Source organism: Magallana gigas, chromosome 10, assembly GCF_963853765.1.
Source record: "Magallana gigas chromosome 10, xbMagGiga1.1, whole genome shotgun sequence".
Lineage (NCBI taxonomy): Eukaryota > Metazoa > Mollusca > Bivalvia > Ostreida > Ostreidae > Magallana > Magallana gigas.
This window is the reverse complement of record NC_088862.1, coordinates 12,648,382-12,672,302: the sequence shown is the minus strand read 5'-3', so window position 1 is coordinate 12,672,302 and position 23,921 is coordinate 12,648,382. Positions and strand designations below refer to the sequence as shown.

The following is a 23,921-nucleotide window of genomic DNA, read 5'->3' as shown; positions in this document are numbered from 1 at the left end:
AATACATGTTTGATTCCTTCTGGGTTCTTTTCTGTCTTTAATTTCTTAAAGATTCATTGTATTACTCATGTGAACGCATAACACTGTACTTTTTTCTTGCATCTTATGCATTTTTCTCTGTTTAAATACAGGTATTTTACAGTAACTGCAATATTACAGAAAAGAAGAATGTTTTGAGCTTACCTCTACAGCTATTGTGAAATTAAATCAAAACCTTGCTTGAATTCTTTAACCTTTTTTTTTTTTTTTGATTTTTATGTTTCGATATTTTTTGTTTCATGATAAAGGGGAAATGTTGCCAAAACAATTCATAATGAAATTATATCAGTTTGTTTAATGCTGTTAAAAAATAAAAATGATTTAACAGAGAACAGTTGATTGTAAAGACTAGATTAAGTATGATTATTAACAACGTTTTGACGAAACTGTGATTGGCATTGCTATAGCGGTCCGTATAATTATGGATTAATCAGAAATGAAATGCTTTTTCCCCTTTGCCATCCGGGTGACAAGTATTCCCTCCAGGAAAATGTCCTACAGCCGGATATCTTGTTAAAAGAAAGGCTAGTTAGCAACTTAAGTGGATATTTAAGTGAACAGTGCAGTAGGTAGTTGTTTTATCCTAAGCTATACAACTTCCGCAACTCTAAATCGCATATCATTCTTATGTTTGAGCGTGACAATACGAATGAATACAATTCTTTGAGGTAATTTTTTTTATTTATTCGGGGCAACGTTTATTTTAAGAATTTTGTTTTAAAATGTAGTTTGATGAAAAATTTATGATAATGGGTCCTTCTTTTGATATCTCACACAAAAAAATTAATGCATGTACATAAATATCTGAACTTATCATTATTTTATCCAGTTTTCTTAAAACCAATTATCGAAAATGTGCAAATTAGAAGAAAGAGATCAATTTTAGGTGGATTTGGCGATAAAAAACTTAATTGTATTTAAAGTGTTCATTACATGTATATTTTTTTTTAAGGATTTTGTGAAGAAAAAAAAACAAATTTCAAGGATATGTGTATATTCGTTGCTAACAAACTTTTGAATACATATGTTACTCGATATTCTACTTGATCTCCTCCTCATTAAATTATGAATTAGTACTATTACCGCGTCAGCTATATTTTAATTCATGTCCCTTGTCGAATAACTAACTGTGACATGGATCAATTTTAGATTACAGAGTATTCAAAATTGCTTTTTAAATTTGTGTGGCCGCTACAGAAAATGGGGAACGTCTTTGGAAGTCAAGTCGAGACAGATCCAGGAGATATTCGAAACAAAGAAATTTTAGAGGCAAGGAAGCGTTATCTTGACGAACAGTTCAAGCTAGATGACGAAAAAGAATTTGGAAATGCGTAACCCGATCCTTCTGGTAACACCGGTCATTTTTTGTATCTTATTTTGACATTTTTAAGTTTTTATTTTTATACACTGCCGCAACAAACAAGGTAACAAAGGGATCGTAAAGCAATAAACAAAAAATATGGAGATCAGCTTTCTTCGATAAGGCAAAACGGATCATCCTAATATATTCATGATTTATCCAAAAGAAGATGCCAAAATTGTGAATTAATATAAAATACCTCACCCATTATTTAATCAAGAAAACTTCGCAATGAAATATAATATTATTTTTGTCATTTTGAGAGTCGACCTTTTTTCTCAACTCGTAGTCTATGATTTAAAATTTCTATTCTTTAATTCAAATTGCCATATTAATTTCATTTTTCATTTCAGGTGTCAATCGTAAATTGAGAAGAATGCCATCCATTTTAAACGAGATAGAAAAGAAAGCTATGAGTATCAATCCAAAAGACCATAGTTTCCCCTTTGAGAACCTTGTTTTTGAAGGGGGTGGTAGCAAAGGGCATGCGTACTCGGGCGCTGTTAAAGTAAGATAATAGATTGCAGTAGTATTTTATAGTGTATCAGCAATCTTAATACTTAATTTCAATTCAAAAGGGTACCCATTTTTCATAGAAATATCAAACTCTGCTTTATAAAAATGAAATTAAAAGAATTCTGTTGTTAATAAAGATAAAACGTTTTAGCCTTTGCAAAGATGTAGCAGTTCTAAGTGCTTAAAACTGCTTTAAGTATTTTTATATACATAGTGTTTGTCTTCATTTTGTAGGCTTTGGAAGAACTTGGACTAGTCAGTCAGATTAAAAGATTTGCTGGGGCTAGCGCAGGCGCAATGACAGCTTCCCTTTTGGCCGTGGGATACGATTCAAAAGATCTCCAAGGCTTTTTAAATCAAGATTTGAGTTTAATGTGATTAGGTAAAAAGATATATATGAGCAACAGGATATTTACTCTACATAAAATGTAAAAAAAAAATGATACAAGAACATTGTGTAAATTAATCATTTATCTTAATATAACAAACAGTTTAAAATTGTCATACAGGTTCAACATTTAAAAAAATATATATAACAAATAATATCATATTGAATCCGCGTAAAATTTGACTGAAGTCATTTTTCAACGAAAAAAACTATCAACAATTTAGTATAGCAAAAACAGTTTTTCATATATACATGTACCAATCATTCGTGAATTACTCATCATGGGCTTATTCCTTTCCATGATTCATTTGTCGTCAACGATGCAAGATTTTGAGTATTAACACGCGGTCTTCCTCTTACCTCTCGATAGGATGATAGGATAAGACATACCCTGTACCCCTGGTTTTTTTTAATTACACATTTGATTGAATATTATAGTTTTATAACATATATTTGTCAGATGCCAAGTTTGGAATACTTAGTCTTCTGCCAAATTTACTGACCGGATACGGTTGGAATTCAGCTGCTAGACTCTACAACTGGTTCGGTGAACTGTTGGAAAAGAAGATGGGCAACAAAGACGTAACCTTTTATGAGGTTCTTGGTTCTTGTTATCATCAATTCTCCATCAGATTTTACATCAAACTTGTTAATTTAATTTAATCAAAAATTTAGACGTCTCAAATACGACTGGAAACCCCAATTCCAACAAGTTTAAGTAACAAAAGTAGTAAAAAAGGCGTAAAAAATCATTAAAAAAAACAACCAACCAACTCTATTAGACTTTAACGAGCAAACATGGCTCAAATTGCTAGTAAATTCTCTTCTTTTTATTGTAAACTGTTGCATTTTTCTTTAATTATCCAAGTACTAGACACAAGTATACTTTGCAATCCTAACATCTCATGAATGCATATTTGATTTTCAAGCATTATAAAAAAACTGGACTAGAGCTTTGTATCATTGTGACTAATGTTAACCATATGACAGAAGAATATTGTCATGTAAAGACTACACCAGATATGCCAATCAGATTAGCTGTCCGGATGTCTATGGCAATACCAGGTAACATAATGACGTTCTGTACCTTTTTTTGTTTTTATTCAGTGGTCGAATCTAATGATTTTGTGGTACAAGGTAAATAAATAATTTATTTTCATAATAAGATGTTTAAAACATTCTGCTATTAGAAGAAAACCCACCAAAGAGCACTTTTTTCAATATATATTTATAATCATAATTTCAATTGATGGGATCTCAAAATAGCCATAAAAAGTGTTGGACTGACTGATTTTGAACAACCTTGCTTTATTATTATTTCGTCATAATTTTTTATTATGCTTTTACAACCATATATTCTCTATATTAAAATCATGCTTAATATATTTATTATTTATTACGTGTTAAAGAGTATGGACAGATCTGTGATAGATAGATAGATAGATAGATAGATAGATAGATAGATAGATAGATAGATAGATAGATAGATAGATAGATAGATGATACTGTTTTAAAATTACAAGTTCATATTTGTTTTCTATAACAACTCATTTTCGGAAGCAAGTGTATTATCAGATTGAATTTCTTGCTGAAAATTAAGGATTTTGAAAGAGTTAAAACAAATACAAAACCGGTGTGAATGAGCATGTAATACAAGTATTGAACATAATATATTATTTGTGTGTTGAAGGACTGTTCCAAGCGACACATTACACATACAATGGAGAAACAAACACATATATTGATGGCGGAGTAATTTGTAACTATCCCATCCATTGCTTTGATGGTGAGTTGGTTTGTAAATAGTGTCATTAACAATTCCTCTGCTAAGAATAAATATACATTTGTATAGACAATATGCTTGTTATCTTGTGACAATTGATGAATATGTATATAAAAGAGGACCCATTAATCACATTATAAGAAAAAAGACTGAAAAACACATTATAAATCCATTTAAATCATATCTCCAGTTCAGTCAAATTTCATTTTAATAGCTCATCATTGTTCCATAAAGAGTTGTACTATATATATTCCAACGGTATTTTATGTCTTATTAAGTAAAGTTTTGATGACCCTAGTTTCTGTGTCATTACATTTGAAACTAACAACGCATGTCCTATCATGGGTATTTCTGTATTCATATATTTGGAGTAAACACTGCATGGTATATGTTTGAAATACTGATGATTAAGACTTCGTTTGTTGGTGGTCTGTACTTTATAAAATTTCCGGAAAGATGATTATCATATCATATTAGGTTAAATGATTCAATAATTATAACACGGCAATTTGTTTTTCCTCACAGCGTTAAGCGTTTTTCTATGTCCGTTAAGAGTACAAATGCTCACCTACTAGTAGTTGTATATTGACAGTAAAACATCTCCCATTTCCCCTTTTTCCTCGAACACCACATCAGGTTTTTGAGATTTGTATATGGGTGATACTTGTAAGGAGAAAAAGACACACACTCATGGTGGTTTTTCATATTTTGCAATCTGCTATTCATTCCTTGAGAGCTGGGTTACATGTACATGAACATGCTAATGAGAACAAACAGACCCGAGAGTGAAGTTGTGCTCTATGCATTTTTTTTTACACCAAGATCGCTTATAAGAGTGCTACCACAGTCATTTATTATTAACGCAACTAAATATATGGTCTTGGTAACAATTTCCCTAATATATGTAAAATTATTGATTTTTTCCATTTACTGTGGTTTCATTAATATTCAAGGGTCTCAATTTTCGTGAAGAAAGTGAAAATCACAGTTTCAAGGATACGTAAATTCGTAGCCAATGACCCTATCAATACGAAATGTTTATAGAAATTGCACTTCAATCAACACTTAATTTCCTGGATCAACTTAATAACGAAATCCACGAAAATTGGCATTCAATGATATTGATGAAATATTGATGAAACTACAGTATCTTTCCATATTCAATCCAAAACACTTAACTTTGGTTTAACTTTACTTCTGAAGGATTATGTTTACTCGGGGTTTGAATCCTCTTTTTAAAAAAACGCTTATAAATAATTAATATAATTTGTTTTAAATTAACAATTCATTTTTTTAATCAATTGAAATTGATATAATATTTTATTTGTTATCATTTTGAAGAGTTTAGTCAAAAAAAGAAAACTTTTTGGAAGACAATTCAAACTAAATTATTATGTAAAGCATGGATTAAACTGCTAAGTTTTTTACTTACAGGATGGTGGCTCTCGATGGATTCAAATGATAGTTTCTTAGAAAAACTCCAACCTTTAGATGATCTACCACAATTGCTAGACAAACGGCAAAGGTTTGCCCGTGACCATAAAGATCCAACAAAGACACTTGGCTTTTTACTGGTATAGACTGCCGACCTACCTCATTTTCGTGCCATATTCTAAAATTGCAAGAAGAAAAAAAAATCATAAGCTTAACATTCTTTCCATAACACAAATTGGGCCATTTTTAATAATTTTCTGTAACATATACAATATTTTTAAGTATAAACAATTCCTTCAAAAAACTAAGTGTAAATTTCGAACGTTATGCTCACACATACACACACTTGTTCAAAATGCAAAATGTGTTGTATTATTTCTAGTGCTTAAAACTATTGAAAATCAGGACATATATTAATTTTTAAAAACTGTATCTATTACTTTATTTCCATTTGTTTTAAATGTTGTCATTCATATCAATTTTTTGTAGATGCATTGAGACCAATTTTTCAGGTATCTCCATTAAATTAAAAATAGAAACAAATCAAAACGCGCATAAAACGCCAGTGAAATCAATATTAGTAATGTTTATAGAAAAAAGTGAACAGTCTTTACACTTGAAAGGGTATGTTTCTGTATAAGTATTGGCATTTTTAATAATCATAAGTAATTCATATACATTTTACTTGTGCTGTAGTACGCTGACTCTGAAACAGATATGTTCCGATTTATGTGTGAGAAGAGAATAGGTGTTCAACTTGATCCAATTCCCAATACTAAACTAGGAAGGTAAGGAACGACATCATAATAGGATGTTTTGCATCTATAACTTTAAGTGTGAATGCGAAAGATGCATGTATCAAAATAGTCCCCCCCAATTTTTTTTTTAAATTCATAGAACTTGTTATTTGAAATGAAAATAGCATTTTATTTTTATTTATACATGCAATTGTAAAGTATGTATACATGCTTAACATGTACATATCTTCCAGAGCTTAAATGACAAGAGGTTTTTTAAACAGTATTCCAAGGTTGCAATGTACATAATTTTTCTTTGTAATTCTTTATTACAGGATAAAAATAGAACAAAAAAAGGATCAAGAAAAAGCTAAGCGAGAACATAGACGGGTAATGATGGCAGTGGACGAGTTTTTGAAAGTAAATCACAATAATAAATATCTAATTGATGAACATTTTACTTATCATTTGGCACAATTATGTATTAATTTTTCTCTTATAACGGGATTCAACACTAAATGGCGTTGAGGGGGTGGGCGAGAGGGGACTGCATCGGCTAAGAGAGTCCGATGCCCTAAAATTAATACATTATACGTTGGAGGTTATAGAACTCTGGAAACCATTTGTTGTTATCCTGAATATACGGATATATTACATTTAAATATAACTTAACCACTGAATATGAGGTATATCTGAAGGAAATAAAACACCTTTTGAAATAACAATTCATACTTAAATTAACTAAAGCCAAAACATTGACAATTAATTTACAAACGAACGCAAACTATAATTGCATAATGGTTTTGATAAGCAATAAGCATATGTTGATGATAGAGAAAGTGTCAAAAGTGTATTCAGTCCCTTTCTTTTTGAGGTTTTGAAGAAACAAAATTTGGATAAAAACCACACGATAAACAAGACTGAGCTAGAAGCTGCTTTTAAATCTGTAAGTACAAACTATCACAATGTACTGTTTGATGTCCTGCAATTTCAATAATATTCGTAGGCATCAATTAACATGGATTTTTTAAAATACAGTTACAGTTTCAGGGACACGTTAATATTAAAAATGTCGCTCGTTATTAGTTTGTTTTAATTTTCAAATTTGATAAGTTTCCAAAATTATTATTTTTTTTTCTTTACTACAACAATGAATTCCGTTTATTTTTGTAGGACGACTTTTCTAAGACAAGCAGTGATATGCTTTTTGGAACAGATTGTACAGTGCAGAATGCCTTTGATCTTCTGGACAGAGATAAAAATGGCGAGGTTGGAAAATTAAATGTTTGGCATTATTTTTTTTTCAGAAGCGCAAGATGTTTCAAATACACATATACATGTAGTCAGTAATGTATTAAAAAGTAAACAAAATATCAGAACAGTTGAAAATAAAAATTGAAATTACGCTGTATGACCAATTTGGAATAATTCATACAAAAAATGACGAGACAATATCTCCTAGAGAGTAAAAGATATAGAGAGTTTCAAAAATTTATAACGACATCTAACTGCAGATAAACTACCAAGAGTTGATGGACTTTATACAAGGCACAGGTATAAATTTACAACAGCGTTTTCTCGGCTACCAAAGGAAGTACATTACTGGAGTTTTTGAACACTTTGGAACGATTCAAAACGCCATCTTAACGAACATTCAACGGGCATTTGTCAATGTAAGTTCATCTCCAAATAACTTTCACATTTGTCTCTTAGACATGATGATGACGATTGTGATTATTTCCTGATATTAATGGAATAGATTTAATCAACAATTATCCGACCATTTATCCACACAAACCGCGCCCTGCGCTTCCTAGATAACTTGCATTGCATGTTTAAAACGTTGAACATGCTGGCTGATTGGAAAATTTGTTAATTTTCTATATTTACATTTGCAAATAAGTTTTCTTGTTTGAAGTTATAGAATAGCGAAAACGTTCAATTCTGTGAACTTTTTCATGACATGACAATGATCATACATGTAGCACACACTTATGGCGCGTCGGTTGGATTGTTGTAAACTTAAAATCTCGGTAATTCTAACAATTCTAAACGATTTGGGGTTTTTTCTGGTTAGACTTAAATACATGTATAAGTAATAAACAGCGATGTTCGAGCTTCACAGGATTTGATCACGTTACAAATCAAGTTCATATCCCTATGAACATTTTAAATTGCTGTTTATATCTTTTTTGGGAGTTGATATTAATCAACTCTCCTATGCAGTTACTCTAGCAAACCGAAAGTGAAACAGTGTTTGGACCTAAGCACAAATTATCACCGCTGACAAGACGTAGATCTTGAAAATAATAGATAAATTCGGTGTACTGTATGCTGTACCATTGTTTTTCAAAAGAAAAGTATCTATAAATACCTTGAAAATAGTCAGATTTTATACAGTATGAGCAATTCAATTGTTTTTTGTAGTTGCATGTATTTCTACGCTAGAGTTCAATATAGTCTCGTTCAACCAGATGCTCGGCTGTCTCCGTAAATCTCCGACAGGCAGAGAGTCTCTCTTGGTAGTCGGAGATTAACGGAGACAGCTGAGCGTCTGGTTGAACGAGACTAGAGTTCAATATTGCTTGGATCCAGACGTGTACAATTTTTAGAAACATTTCGAATACTGACGCACAGTTTGATGGAATTAATTCTATCTTTAAATATTACACAACATGATTCATATGGGGTATTCTCGAAATTTTTGTCGGAAAAGTTCGAGAATTAATATTATAAACATTTGCATAACATATCGTTGATTTTAAAATTGATAATAATCAATAAAATCTACTCCCGACAGTACTTCATTACTTTTTTTTTAATTACAGCCTCAAGACTTGGATAGAACTGTGGGCATTAACACTGGTCACGTGGGAACCTCTGATTTTACATTGGAAGAAGAAGACAGAAGCTTTGCCGTTGCTGTCAGTTGATTTTGAATGAAATAGAACTGGTTACATAAACTTATTGAAATGTTTTGCTTTCAAGTTACATGAATAGGAAAATTTCCCATGAAGGCAAAATGACCTGTTTAAACTTTTCTTTGCAAAAACAAAAAGAAATCGTGTCATATAAGCGCTGTTATATCAACCTGTTTAATAACATTAATTTTATCAAACCAATCAAGCATTGATTTGTGAAACATTTTTTACAGCAAGGTTACAAATCGACTATGACTTTTTTTAAATACTTTGCCGCCAAAGAAGAACTTCTGAAGAATGCTGACGAATCACTTCGGAAACGAATCAGATCCCTGTCTACCAATCGAGAGGATGACTTCAAAGAAGAGGATGAAAATGATGACGACACACATGATGACGTCATTAAGGAAAACAATGAGTAAGATGATATGGTTGGTGCCCTTTCATACGCCAGTGATATAGGTCCTAATAGTATGTAAAATGACTACCAGAAATGGATCTATGGTTTAGAATTACGTTAATACTTAGATGGACAATTTTGCTAACGAAGGAATTATTTCAATACCTACCCAATTTATGCGAATACGATTTGATTCTGGTCGTAACGCCTTATTGGTTAGGTTAAACAAATTAACTTATATCGTGTAACATAACTTGCCTCAAGATATTATCATATACATGCGTTTATAAACATATAACTATATTTAATTGACTGTATGTTCATGTAATATTATCTACTTCCATCATTTTAACTTGTTTGTTGCCATAAGCGTGCAATTAATTGTTTATTAATAATTGTTAATTCAATTAGTTCATATCAAAACCATATAGCATGTTCGCTGATTAAAAGAAATAAAGAAAAAAATAAAACCAAAAAAAAAGTGCGTTTTCTCTTATTAATAAATGATTGTAATTTAAAAACACACGAGTTCTCTCTATTACCTTCTTTATGTGAACTGTCATGCAAAAATTTCAACGCACAGCTCTGCACTGCTCATTTATCTAACTTGAGTAATTATTTAAATTTCATTTTCATCAATAAGTTTTGCCAAAAAAATAAACCCTGTCCATTCCCTTAAATCACAGGAAGTCGAGTACCCATTATTGCCGCTTAAATCTTTTCTTCATTTTTCAATAATTTAATTCTGGTTGTAACGCGCTATCTGATTGGCTAAAAAATTATTTTATATCGTATAAAGAATGTTGCCTACGTCATAGTAGGAATAACGTCAAAAACGTATCAATACGCCTGACGTTACGTTTGAATTTTGTACAATTTTACGTCATTTACGCCCAGATCTAAGGAAGGAGTCTTTTCTGGTTTTCGACTTGTCAAACGTAAATTTGATTAATTGTTCATTAAATCAAGATGAAAGGAAATTAAAATAGTATATTTTTCTTTCTTTTTTACTATCATACAACTTGGCATAGAAAAATGTAATCAATGTTTAGAATGGAACAAGGACTATATTTTTGGCGTAATATTGGCGAAGGAAAATATCGCATGTTGCGCAATTCAGAATTGCTGCAGATTATATATATATAATGAGTCTGTTTTAGCATTTTAAAAACAATAACAATAATGTTGGATTTTTTTACTAATGTGAACTAATAATATGATACTTGGGTTTCGGAATATGTTTTTAAAATATGATTTGCCTATCAAATAACATTTTTATAAGCTTTTTAAAGCGCCCATTCTATACATTGATTTTTGTGAAAAAATCACTAAAATCAGTTTTTCTTTCTTATGAAACGGTCAATATATTAGCTTTTCTGTCAATTTATATCTTTATATAAAGTCTTCATAATACATAAAAAATTAAAAATATTTTATTATTGGAAGCATAAAAAAATAATCAAAATTTCTTCAAAATTAAAGAAAATTAGAGGAAATGCGGGCTAAGCAATATCAATTTTAGTATAAATATTTATTCCAATTTAGTAGTATAAGCTGATAGACACTCTCATTGTCTATGATTTCATTGAAGATTTGAATCTTCAAATCTTAAACAAATGTCTACAGAACTATAAAGAGCTACACTTATTTTTATCACTCTTTACGTTGAGGAAAAAGGTAGTGACCTTGACCTGACCTTATCCGAAAACAAAAAGGTCAAATTTAATTAAACTGATAGAATCATTAAGTAATATGATCCGTTTGACTGTGTCAAAATTTCATGCATTTCTTATTATAAGAAGTATGTTTGATAATAAAAAGACTCCTTCCTTAACGTCATTTTAAATGTAAATTGACCGTTTTCATCTTCAATACAGAGAAAAAAAAATTAAATTATAAGCAATGAATTCAATATTTATTAGTTTTATACGATATAAAATGGTTTGAAACAGTTTACGCTTTTTTATAAACCGCTTCGCGGTTTATAAAGCGTAAACTGCCCCAAACCATTTTATATCGTATAAAACAAATAAATATTGAATTCATTCCTTAAGTAATTATTCGCTAAAAAAGGCCATGCAAAACATTAACAGAATATAAAAACTTAATATAAAAAGTAAGATTATAATATAAAAAATATTTCATTTAAGAATTGACGATAATATTTTTTTCTATTGATCGACGTATCAAAGAAAAAATTAACCGGAAATCTTCATCAATGCGCGTAGCGGGTGCATTTCATATTCTATTTTGACAATACAAATCTTCAAGCTGTTTTAAACGTGCAAACTGTTACACCACGTGACCTTTTGAGAAAAAAAATTCATAAAGAAATTGCTTTTATCACCTAAAAATCACACGTGTTCTGTGTTTTAAAATATTTTCCATAGAACTGTAAACAAGGTTAAATTCCTTCTTTATTAATTTTTAAGTCTTAAGTATTTAGAACAAACCCACATTTTCTTTTATTCAAACGTCGTTAAAGACCATGGCAATGGCGCATAGATTCCAAAGCGCGCTGACTTTGTCCCAAAACGCAGGTCCGATATTTTTTTTTCAAAATGCGCGTTCCTAAATAAATATGACCCCTGGAATTATGAATATCACTATTAGTAAAATGTATATAAATTTAGTTTTGATGCACCCAAAATAATCATTTACAATAGTGTGTGTCTGCTGTGCTTGTATAATTTTCATTTTGTGACCGATATTGTGTTGTTCCGATTCCATAACACTACCTTGGGGTATTTTTTTCTTCAAATTTCGCTATTAATCTTCTTTCTTTTCATGTAAACACGCACTTAATCATCCCAAGATAGTAGTTGGAGACCCTTTGGAAAGACTGCATCAATTTGTATTCAAACTGGTAGATGATGATTAATTAATTGAATTATTAACATTCCTCTTATCCTATAGCAGCTTTACTTAAAAGTGTACAATTTGCATTCTTGTTTTTACGAACAGTATTAAACGTGTAAAATCATTAATGGATATCGGATAAAGAATAACTGCAATTCGTCACATGACTCAGGAGACCACCTAAAGAGGCAAGGAAAACCATAATGAAACAAGATGTCATTACATGTATAATCGGGGCGATTATAAAGTCTCCAAAACGATTGAGGTCATCATTGGGAGTAGGGATGACCCACATGGGTCAATCTTTACAGACAAAAAGATTTAGAACTTGATTATTTTTATTACTGAAGTTTCATGATGTTCCTCAATGGCCCTTTACTAAACATCAGGTAAACCAACTTGACCCAAGGAACAATTATATGCTTTAGAGGTGGGGTTCTTATCCGTTTTCAAGATATTCGGCCACTTCCTGTTTGATAGGGGTCAGGACCACCCCCGGGGCCAATGGCCTACATACCATGTGATGCCCCTTGACACAAGGAACAAGAATATACAGTGTATATGGTTTAGGGGTGGGGATCTTAACCATTTTCAAGTTTAAATTTGTGCTCTTCCTGTTTGAGGGGGCTCAGGACCACCCCTGGGGCCCATGGCCTACATACCATTTGATGCCCCTTAACACATGGAATATATATGGTTTAGGGGTCAGGATTCTAACGGTTTCTGGGATATATGGTCATTTCCAATTCCTGGGGGTAGGGAGGACCCTATGGGTCAGATGTAATAAACCCAATATATTGCCTCTAACAGTCAATATATAATTCTGAAAACCCTATATTATTATCTTTGTCCGTTTTTAAGTTATAATCATTTGCAATAGAGTCTAAGATTTTTCCCATAAGTTTCAAGGTTCCACAACCTTTGTGTTGGCCAACCCCAAATGAGAAAAATCAAACCAGGATGCACATCTAGATATGCAGGCCTATCGTTTCCTAGAGTTTTGTAAAATTCTGTTCAGCCATCTCTGGAAAACGCGACAGACAAGCTCTGAGCAGGAAAGAGAAAAAGAAGATGAAGAAGAAGAAACCATACAAAAACGGAAGTCTCCAAACTTCGTTTGGGAGACTTAATGACAGCATCACAAATAGTGAGGTTTATATTCATAACTCTTTCCTGTCCATTTCAAGACATGCAAAATTAATCAACATGCATGAAATAGTACACTGTAGAAAACACAAAATGTTTAGATATAAAATACATTTTAATGATCTATGAATCATTTCACTCAATATCACAAACAGCAAATACACTAGTGTATTTGAAAATCTATCATCGCTAACATAATATCTCACAATACATATATTGGTCTTATCCAGGTATGAATATGTAATTGATATTCCTACAAAATGTTACTCTATCTTGCAGACATTGACACCTTTTTAAGAGAATAAGTAATTGAACTACATCTGGCAAGATGAACTGTTGAAACTATCATACATAAACAGGAAAATGTTGTACTGTATCAATACACTTTCATGTCTTTGTGTCCACAGGGCATTTGCCAAGTTTTATAACCGGATAATTTTTTGCAGCCTATACAATTCACAAGAAAAAATAATCATGGAAAGGTTGTTCTTAGTATACATACTGAAATGAGAAAAGAGAAGAGAGTGGAATCACATATAAAAAAATTCTTGACAAAAATGAAAAAAAATGAAAACACAAAATGTTCAATGATAGAGAAGTACTCCAGCTTCTGTTTAGGCCTTCAGTCAGTATAACCTGTCTAGGAGACATCTTTCACATCACACTCTGCATTCCGGGCCATTTAAAAAGAGTTCTAAATTTGTTTGATCTTCAAAAGTGTCTTGTCAAAATGAAATATTTATCATAAAAACAAAATTTTATGTCCATCATCATGACATCATCACTCTCGGCCAATCAGGATCCTTGACCAGCTGTCAATCATCACATCATTCCTCCCATCCCGCCAATTCCACCCATTCCTCCCATACCACCTGGCATTGGCTCCTCCTTCTTGGGAATTTCTGTGATCACTGCCTCTGCTGTTGACAAAAGGGAAGCGAATGATGATGCATCTACAATTGCTGTTCTGACAACCTGTAGAAAATTACATAATACTTGTCAAGATAAAAATATATTATTAACTCTTGACATTCAGAATGTACCATGATTTAAAAAAAAATGAGAATTAAAAAGAATAGACATATATAAAGTAAGATTCAATGAAGTTATTTTCACCCAATAAAAGTTTAACAATTAGCAAAACTATCTTACAGAAGACATTTTTGTTCAGTTGCCTTGGCTAACTTGCCATCTGTAGAAAACTGACCTTTAACAGCATAGGATAATACTTTTGTTGCTTTGGCTATCTTACTGGAGTATATTTAACACCATCTTACCTTTGTGGGATCAAGAATGCCCTTTTCCACCAAATTTCCAAACTCATTCTTCAGGGCATCATATCCAAAGTCTCCCTCGTTGCTTATAACTTTTTCTACAATGGGGTGTGGGTCCAAACCAGCATTGGAGATGATGGTGAGCATGGGTAATCGAAGGGACTTTCTCACAATCTCAATTCCTGAGGAGTAAATAGAAATGGTAGACTAGGCTGTCATATTTTGAGGAAGATCAGATTCAATGTATCATATCAGATATAAATTTCCATATTATCAGAATTATCTCAACAAATATTGAATTTTTTTTTTAAACTTTTATTATATTCACTTATATCCTTAATTCACATCCTGTAAATTTTGAAGAGAAATGTACCCCTTACAATTCCATTTACTTCCCATCAAAACTGTCTCTCCATTAAAATCTCTCATATTCAATTATCGTCTTAAATAAATAATCTAATATCATTATAATGTCATAAAACTATCAATTTTAGATATTTGTTCCTAAAACTTCAAGTGAAAGGTACATGTAACCTGTCGCAAGTATCGCCTTTTTTAAACCAGAAATTGATTCGAGTCTCACCTGTGTTTTGGTCCTCATTTGATCCCTTGACGTTATCCAGAGCCTTGATGCAGCGAAGCAGGGCCACCCCTCCCCCTGGTACGATCCCCTCTTCTACTACAGCCTTGGTGGCACACAGAGCGTCGTTGACACGATCTTTCTTCTCGCTGACCTCCACCTCACTGGATCCACCTATCTATTGGCGTAAGCAGATAAAACATTTAGTTATCAAATATGGAACTTTTACAATGTTGACAAATCATCAACACGCCAATGCCAATCTTCTGTGTGACCTTTCATTGCACTGCTATTAAAAAACAATTATAACTTTGGCTTTCCTTTTTTCGGCAGTGAAGAGGTAGAATTTTATTTTTGACAAGGCTTTTTAAAATAATTTCCAAGAGCGTATTTGCCTAACATGAAATGTGAAGCTGGAACTTTTTATCATTGAAACGGTTTCAAATCTCCCACTTCAATTACTGAAAGCTCTAATTAAGCCAAAATTAGATTGTACCTTGTTGAAAGTTAATGTTAAGTCATAAGCACTAATGTACAGGCGAAACATCTAAGAATCAGTGCATGATCTTTTAAAATACAATTTCTAAAAACACTCTTTTTGAAAAGCATTAGAAATATACCGTCTAGACATTGTGAAATGAAAGTAAAATTTGTATGGTGACACGGATTGTATATTTGTGTAATGCCTGATATACTATGCAATTATTACCAGGAAAGTGTACAAATATTTTATGTAGCATCAAAGTGCATGCCAAGTGACGATTGAAGCATCACCTGGTGTAGAAATGATGCAAATTGGACAGATAACTCTAGATCTGCAGCTATATTCAATGCCAGAAACACAGTGAAACCTGTCATATCAGCTACCTGATTATTTATAAATGAATAATCGTGCGTTTTACGGCTAAAGAAATAAAGAAAGGTATTTTTATTAGGCGTGAAGCTTTGCTTTTCCTTGTAAATAAATGAAAAAAATTGCAACTTGAACCACAAATTATTTTTATGCCACACTTTTATAGTGTATATAGCAATGAAAAATTGCAATTTATTCCCTCTTTTATACACACAAATGTCTGATCTTAAAACTTAAGACAGATTTCACCATATTTTCAATGACAAAAGGGATTATTACAATCGCAAGCAGTTGAAAAAGCAAATGGAGTGTCATTTGGAAAATTCCCGATAGACTTAGGACGAGTCGATCAGGAATGGAATCAAATGTTTACTGTGGCACCAGCCCACAGACGAGTGACGATTCCTATGCACCTCCACAGTAAAGCTGGTGCGACAGATGTGTCAGATCACCCAAAGTCACCAAAAGAGACAGACCAAGCCTTCTACTAATGAGTTCTTTCTATTTCTACCTTGAGAACAGCTACTCCAGCCGACAGTTTGGCCAGACGCTCGTTCAGTTTTTCGTTTTCATACTCTGATGTGGAGAGCTCGATTTCATCTCGGATTTGCTGGATCCTCTTTTCCAGTTCTGATTTTTCACCGCCTCCCTAAAATATAAAAGTGCAGTAACTTTAAAAACCAATCATACAGAGTGATGTAATTCTAAATCGCATTTTTTGGTCTTAATGGTAAACAAATTTTAAAGAAAAGGAAATAAGAAATTTCAGAAAATCAAAGGTCATGAAAGGGAGACAACTGTTAATGAGAGAGAGAGGAGAGAGAGACTTGCCTTCATCACCAGTGTGTCGTCCTTGGTAACGGTCACTTCCTTTACGGTACCAAAGTCGTTCATCTGGACATCCTCTAGTTTGTACATATCAGCTTCATCTCCAAACACCTGCACGTTTAGAAAATGTATACATTAAGAATCGGATCATGCGCCAACAAAAAAAAATGAATTCAATATGATGATGACAACTGCTATTATGGTAGACTTTTTTTTTAGATTCACTTTGATGATAATGACAACTCCTTTAATTATGGTAGACTTTGTTTTAGATTCACTTTGAAAAAAAAATCTAAAACATGCTCATTTAATTTATATACGAAATTCACATCCCTGTCAAATTAAAAATGTTCAAAGTTGAGATAAAAAAAATACATGAAACATGACAAAACAAATATTAAAATTATCAATGCTTTTTATTGTGTTGAGGAAACTTTCATCATCAAACATTGACTTACAATTCCACCGCTAGCAATGGCCATATCCCTCAGTGTGTTCTTCCTGTTATCTCCGAACCCTGGGGCCTTGACAGCACACACCTGGAGACCCACCTTCAGTCTAAAAACGTTAAACAAAAACTCAGAATTCCTCTAGCGGAATCAAGATTTATTATCATCCCATTCTGGTAAAAGGCAGTTACAGCAACGTGCCAGGGGCGAGTAATTTAGATTCATAAAAAACATAATTCATTTTATTAGATAAGTTTCTAGTACAATTTAAAGACAAAGCAAATGTTGAAACGGAATGTTAAGGCCTAATGTTTGCTATACCAATGTTTAACTATATTCCAATTTGTACACATAGTTGTCATGCACATGAAGCATTATGAAGCACCTTGCAAACTGAGTTTCCTTCCACATGTTCAAACTTAAACAGGCTTTTGTTTCAGTGGAATTTCTTGAGCACTCATCTTTTTAAAACTCTGACAATTTCTGCAATACTACGCAGTAGAAAACTCATTAAATATCTGGATAAAAACATTACATTACCAATAATTGGTGTGAAATTCTCACCAGTTAAGTATGAGTGCGCTCGGGTAGAATTCCCACTTGTTGAAGAGTGTATGTTGTATGTTAGAAAATATAACACAAAAAAGTATATCATAGATAGATAGATAGATAGATAGATAGATAGATAGATAGATAGATAGATACATACATACATACATACATACATACATAGATAGATACATACATACATACATACATACACATACATAGATAGATACATAGATACATAGATACATACATAGATACATACATAGATACATAGATAGAAGAGAGATAATGTAGTTACAAGTATCAACATGATTTTACATTATCATTTTTGTGTTTTAGGACTGTTTCAAGCACCAAATTACAAATCGTACGGAGAAACAAACTTGTTTGTTGATGGTGGAGTACTTTGTAACTATCCAATTCACTACTTTGACGGTTAGTTGGTTTATATACTGTTTAATATTCTTTGATTTAAGAAACTTAAACATCAGTATTTAGGTCTTCGACATCATCGTCTGCTGTTTAAAATGTTTAACTGTTCATGTCAAAAAATTGTAATTATGTTAATAATTCCTCGACCATGACTGCATCTGTTGAAAAGCGTGGAGCACGTGTTCGAAATGTTTTCTTGCTGGTTTTTTTTAAACTACTCGATTCAATCGGTCCCTGCCTTTAGCTATTTGAAAAACCCATAAAACAAATTGAGTTCAATGCTGCGCATGTCTGCTCAAAAACCCTCAAGTTCAGTTGGCGGGTGTGACCGGTCAGCAGAGAATGCTCACTCCTCCATCGCACCTGATCCCATCTCTATTTATTTGAAGGTCCGTGTTGCTCTGCTTTGAATTTGTATTTCGTTTTATGGATTTTGAGATAAATGACGGTTTTTTATTGTCATTTTTTCCGTATACCTACCATGAAGGCAAAAACGTCTTATAATAACACTTCCACCTGACTGGTACGATAGGGTAACTCACTTCTCTGATAGCGATCGCAATACACGCACAACTGCACGACACACTTTTAAAATAGATTAATGGTCTGTATATATGGGATAAGATAACATGAGCGTGAGAATATTAATATTCCTCTGCATCAGAATGTATCAAACCTGGATCAAATGAAAAAGAATAATCTTCCACAAATAGTTTTATTTAATTGTGGGATTTCAATGACATGTGCAAATGGAAAACGCACGAGGTATTAATGTTGCAACTTTTATATCGTAAGCTACCTTTACATTTTTTTATTTTCGTTTCGTTCTATTATTGGTAAAAAAAAAAAAAAGACTTTCAAAGAACTGGGTCACACAAAAATTTTTGAAGCTTGTGTTCTGAGAATATTATCATAAACTTCTTAAAAAGGTTCACTATGACAATTTTTTTCATGATGAAGATGATATACAGGAAAAAAATAATCAACTAATTGACAAAAGGAATGTGTTGCAACATATATTATTAAGATTTTGTTCAATAAACTTTCAGTTAGTTTTTTAGCTAATCTAAGCTGAAAGCTCATGTTTTTGTAATCACTTTTTGTCTGCCGTTAGTCAGTCTGTTTGTCTGTTTGCTCGTCTGTCCATAATTGTATTTTACATTTTCGGCTGCCATAGAACTACTGGACCAATTTCAACCAAACTTTACAAAAAGTATTATTGGATAAGGAGAATTCAAGTTTGTCAAAATGAAGGACCACGCCCTGTTTCAAGGGGGAGATATCTAAGAATGATTAAAAATCTGTCGATATTTTTCAATAATATTTTTCTCAAAAACTGTTGAGACGGACAAGCTAAAACTTGTCTGGAATTATCCTCAGGTAGATTAGATACAAGTTTGCTTAAAATGTTATTTTCTGGAGAAGGATGAGGCCACAATTGAAGGTCGAAGTTTATATATGAAAATTAATACCTTATTATCTTTTTGGAAAAATTATAAGTCAAAAAAGTTGTAACTTGTTTGAAAACATCACCAGATAGTGTAGATTCATGTTTTTTTTCGCACCATGATCTCCGGGGGAAGAGTGGTGCCACGAGGGGGGGGGGGGGGGGGAGTAAAAATGTTTTAAAGAGGAATAAATTTTTTTCTCAATAACCAATCGGCCTGAAAAGTTGAAACTTTTGTGGTAGCATCCGCAGGTAGTGTAGATTTAAGTTTTATTAAAATCATGCTCTTCGGGGGAGGGGGGGGGTCCACTGGAAGTGGAATTGAAGTTTTACAAAGGGATTTTTTTAGGGAAAATATATTTTTAAAAACTAATTGGCCAGAAAAAAAAGAAAAACTGTCAGTTGCGTGGAGGCCTATTCAGATTCTATTGATTCAAGTTAACGATAGGGTGGTGTATATATATATATATATATATATATATATATATATATATATATATATATATATATATATATATATATATATATATATATATATATATATATATATATATCCAAAGTCTCTTTTTCAATGAATAACAAAAAACTTTAAAACACTGTTGTTTCAAAATATTTCGACCGTGTTACCGGTTTTCATCAGTCGGTGTTTATTGTCTATAGCAACACAAAGTAGAACATATACTATGACGTCACAATATGAATACAGTCTGGCAAGTGACGTCATACAAAAATATTGCGCCAAAAACATGAAATATAGGTGAGAGTCTATAGAAAGCACATTGATAGCCGTAATTAGTAAAAATCTTGTTATCTATACATATTTCATATATTACCTGTTTATGTACTAATTACGGCTATCAATGTGCTTTCTATAGACTATCACCTATATTTCATATGTTTTTGGCGCAATATATATAATGAGTTTCTATTTGAAAATATGTTTTGTTTGACCACCACTTTATCTTCTTTTTACGAAAGTGAAGTGGTTACCAATATCTTTTTCAAAAGTATGTCACCATATTTTTAAAGTTTTGTTATATTTAAGAGAAAGCTTAAACATAATAACATCATCTCAAGAGATTTACATGGAAAAAAAGACTACTGAAATATTACCTACTGTACACGATTATCTGATTTTTTTTATAGACAAAGAACAATGAATGCATTTAAAAAAAAGCAAAACCCTGAAATGTTGATAGAGTTCTACAATATTTAAGAAGACAACGGAATTCATCTTAAAAAAAAACAGATTTGAACCGCTTATGGAACGCCAGAGCTGGGTTATGGTTAATTTCATACGATATGAATTGGTATATCTTGTATGTGCAGAAGTATTATCATTATATTCACTGGTAGCTGCTTGTTATTTTATATTTATTTACAGGCTTTAAAGGGGAATGGTCACGATATTGGCCAAAAATTATTTTTCCAATTTTAATGCATACAATGCTTCATTAGGGCATTTTTAAAAGGCAACTTAAATTTTAGTGCCATTCACTGAGATACATGTATACGCGAGTTACAGGGCTTGTTGTGTAAACAAAGTGCTTGTTCATATTTTTAATGCTAAGGTACAAATCAATTTAAGACCTAAGATGAATGTGTTAAACGTTAAGAACTGTTTATTAATGCTTAAAATGAATACCAAGATAGAGAAATGAGCTTGATTTTTTGTACTTGTATATTGAACCAGGCAACGAGCCTTGTTTACATGACAAAGGAGTGTGAGCCCTGTATCTTGCTTATAACTCTTCGAATGACTTTCAAATTTTATTTGCATTCCTAAAACATTGTAAATAATAAAAACAGAAAAATAGAATTTGAGCAAAATCATGACCATGCACATTTAAGGACAATAGCAAGTTTATTGTCCCCGAGACAGCAACAATTCCGCAACGCAAAGCCGAGAGAAAAAGTCAAGGAGTAGATAGGTATCTATAATTTTTTCAGAGACACCTTTATTGGTCAGCGATGCTGATGTTCTTGTTGGTAAACAAAATAAAGTTATCGTAATTGAATTAAACGTAGCGACTCGGATTACACCAGAGGTGTTCCAAGTTTGAAAACGAGGAAATTCGAATGCGGTCAGGGTAGAGTTTCGATGACTATTCACCATGGGTAGATAGCATGAAAATTATTTCACGGTTAGATAGAATTGCATGCTTTTTGTCGTAATTTTACATAGAAAATATTCACAGATGTATAATAAACATTATTATATTATTTAATATTATTATACTCTCATGACTAATGTTAAATATTAGAATCTGAGTGGTTTAGACGCAGTTTACAATCCGTTCTATAGTACCTCGGCGTTAGCTCTATTATAGTTCTTAAGGAGGTTTGCTCCTGAAATCATAGTAATGTCAATCATCCGAAAACTACTTGGATATAAAGATGAGAGCTTAAAATGTTCATTTATTTTATTTGTGACCCATATCACATGCCATTTCTTTGGAAATATAGGTATTGATAATTTTCCTAAAATTCTTGCTAAAATTTGACATGGAAATTAATTATTTGAAGAAATCAAACAAATATTTATGGTTTGAATTATTATTTAGTTATCATTTTAATATAGAATGAAGTTGAACACATGTAGTGACTTCAAAAGTAAAATCTAAGTCAAAGTTTATAACTTCTTGCTCTATTGGTGGTTTCGCGGGGGTGTTAAGGAAGCATATGGGCAATTTGGCGTCTTATTTTGACTGTCATATTCAAAATCGTGAAATTAAATAACTATTTTGTATAAGATCAAAAACTTAGTATTATCCTTTAAAGCTGCTTGGTCCGATTTTTTTCGTTATTACAGTATCAAAATTTTTCCCATACAAATCATTTATCTTAGAAAGTTATGGACTTTCTCCTATTAACACCAGCAGAATCAGTCTCCTTTCAAAGTTAGAAGTATTCAAAGTAATTAAAAATAATTTCTTTTAGGGCAAACGAAAAAACAAACCAAAATGCATCACGGGAATGTTTAGAAAAAGAAACCATTTGGTTTCGTCCCCCGAATGATTTGGGTTATTCAACCCGCATGCTATGCATCGATTGTAAAGAAAGCAAAGTGTGAACTTCAGAAATATTAGCGAACAAAACGTACAAATGTTTATTTGTAATTTGTCTGATCATTTTGACCTTTATCTAAAGCGATGTCAAAGTCGTAATACAACCATACCCGTCTCGTCGTCAGGGGTGAAATTTAACATGCGGCGAAATGACGCGGTACCCTTTTATGTCGTTTGTTTTGTTAGCAAATTTTGTACGTATTTTCCTTCATTGAAATATTGCTTAATTGACTTTGAAAACAACTGCAATGTCTATTATTATATATATACTTAGCATAACCGTCAATTAAAAGCGTGCATAAAATTTGATATAAAATCGGACCAAGCAGCTTTAAAATAGATGTCAGTGCAATATAATCGGGTAGCACATATTCCCTAACATAAATGAGATAGAACAACACTACCCCGCGGTTTCCAAAATAAAATAAACATACCACGTGAAGGCAAAACACCTCAGTTTAATCAAAACCGCTGCTAGAATTTTATGTTCTTCTTAATTAAATAGTTATTCATCCGGCTCTCGTAAAACCTTCCCAACTTTTATAAAGTTTGCACGGAAAACGGTATGTTGCATCAAAACAGCACACACCATGGAATTATAGCAGCACTTTTCAATTTAAGCATTGATCAAACTAACGAACCGTATAAAATTTCAAGTTCAATATATACGGGTTAGTGTTGTTCTAGTCGGATTTTTAAATCGTAAACAACGACAGAGGAAAGCCTGGCCGAGAAATTGAAGGAAATTTACATACCTTTAAGCGAATGATTGATAAAACTAACATCTCTCCCAGTATTCTTACGTTCAATTCTCAATAAATCACACCACAATTCTTTATTAGAGTTCTTAGATTAGTT

The 23,921-nt window shown here is 32.1% G+C and overlaps 2 protein-coding genes and 1 pseudogene across 3 annotated transcripts; 1 reads left to right on the top strand and 2 right to left on the bottom strand.

The window, feature by feature from the left end:
- Positions 1–548: 548 nt before the first annotated feature.
- Positions 549–10,054, top strand: LOC136272510 (uncharacterized; annotated as a pseudogene). Its single transcript, XR_010710517.1, has 15 exons — positions 549–707; positions 1,189–1,387; positions 1,753–1,907; positions 2,150–2,297; positions 2,764–2,900; positions 3,233–3,368; positions 3,994–4,089; positions 5,521–5,660; positions 6,217–6,308; positions 6,593–6,677; positions 7,132–7,203; positions 7,431–7,526; positions 7,772–7,930; positions 9,086–9,181; positions 9,412–10,054. The product of XR_010710517.1 is annotated as an uncharacterized protein (transcript).
- Positions 10,055–13,679: 3,625 nt separating this feature from the next.
- Positions 13,680–15,632, bottom strand: LOC136272512 (heat shock protein 60A-like). The gene is made up of 3 exons (XM_066074191.1): positions 15,441–15,632; positions 14,861–15,039; positions 13,680–14,558 (listed from the first exon to the last, which is right to left on the bottom strand). Exons 2-3 carry the CDS (start codon positions 15,002–15,004, stop codon positions 14,406–14,408), a joined length of 297 nt encoding a protein of 98 aa, XP_065930263.1. The 5' UTR covers positions 15,005–15,039; positions 15,441–15,632; the 3' UTR covers positions 13,680–14,405.
- Positions 15,186–17,074, bottom strand: LOC136272279 (chaperonin homolog Hsp-60, mitochondrial-like). The gene is made up of 4 exons (XM_066073618.1): positions 17,027–17,074; positions 16,802–16,939; positions 15,441–15,615; positions 15,186–15,205 (listed from the first exon to the last, which is right to left on the bottom strand). The coding sequence occupies exons 1-4, from the start codon at positions 17,072–17,074 to the stop codon at positions 15,186–15,188; spliced, it is 381 nt and encodes a 126-aa protein (XP_065929690.1).
- Positions 17,075–23,921: the final 6,847 nt, after the last annotated feature.

Coding starts and splice junctions, on each gene's coding strand:
- LOC136272279 (XM_066073618.1), bottom strand. CDS start 17,074: ATGACCTTTGATTTTCTGAAATTTCTTATTTCCTTTTCTTTAAAATTT. Junction 15,616..16,801: donor CTGGAGTAGCTGTTCTCAAG/GTAGAAATAGAA, acceptor TTACGCCAATAG/ATAGGTGGATCCAGTGAGGT. Junction 15,206..15,440: donor AAATGAGGACCAAAACACAG/GTGAGACTCGAA, acceptor CAAAATTTACAG/GATGTGAATTAAGGATATAA.
- LOC136272512 (XM_066074191.1), bottom strand. CDS start 15,004: ATGCTCACCATCATCTCCAATGCTGGTTTGGACCCACACCCCATTGTA. Junction 14,559..14,860: donor GCATTCTTGATCCCACAAAG/GTAAGATGGTGT, acceptor AATTTTCTACAG/GTTGTCAGAACAGCAATTGT.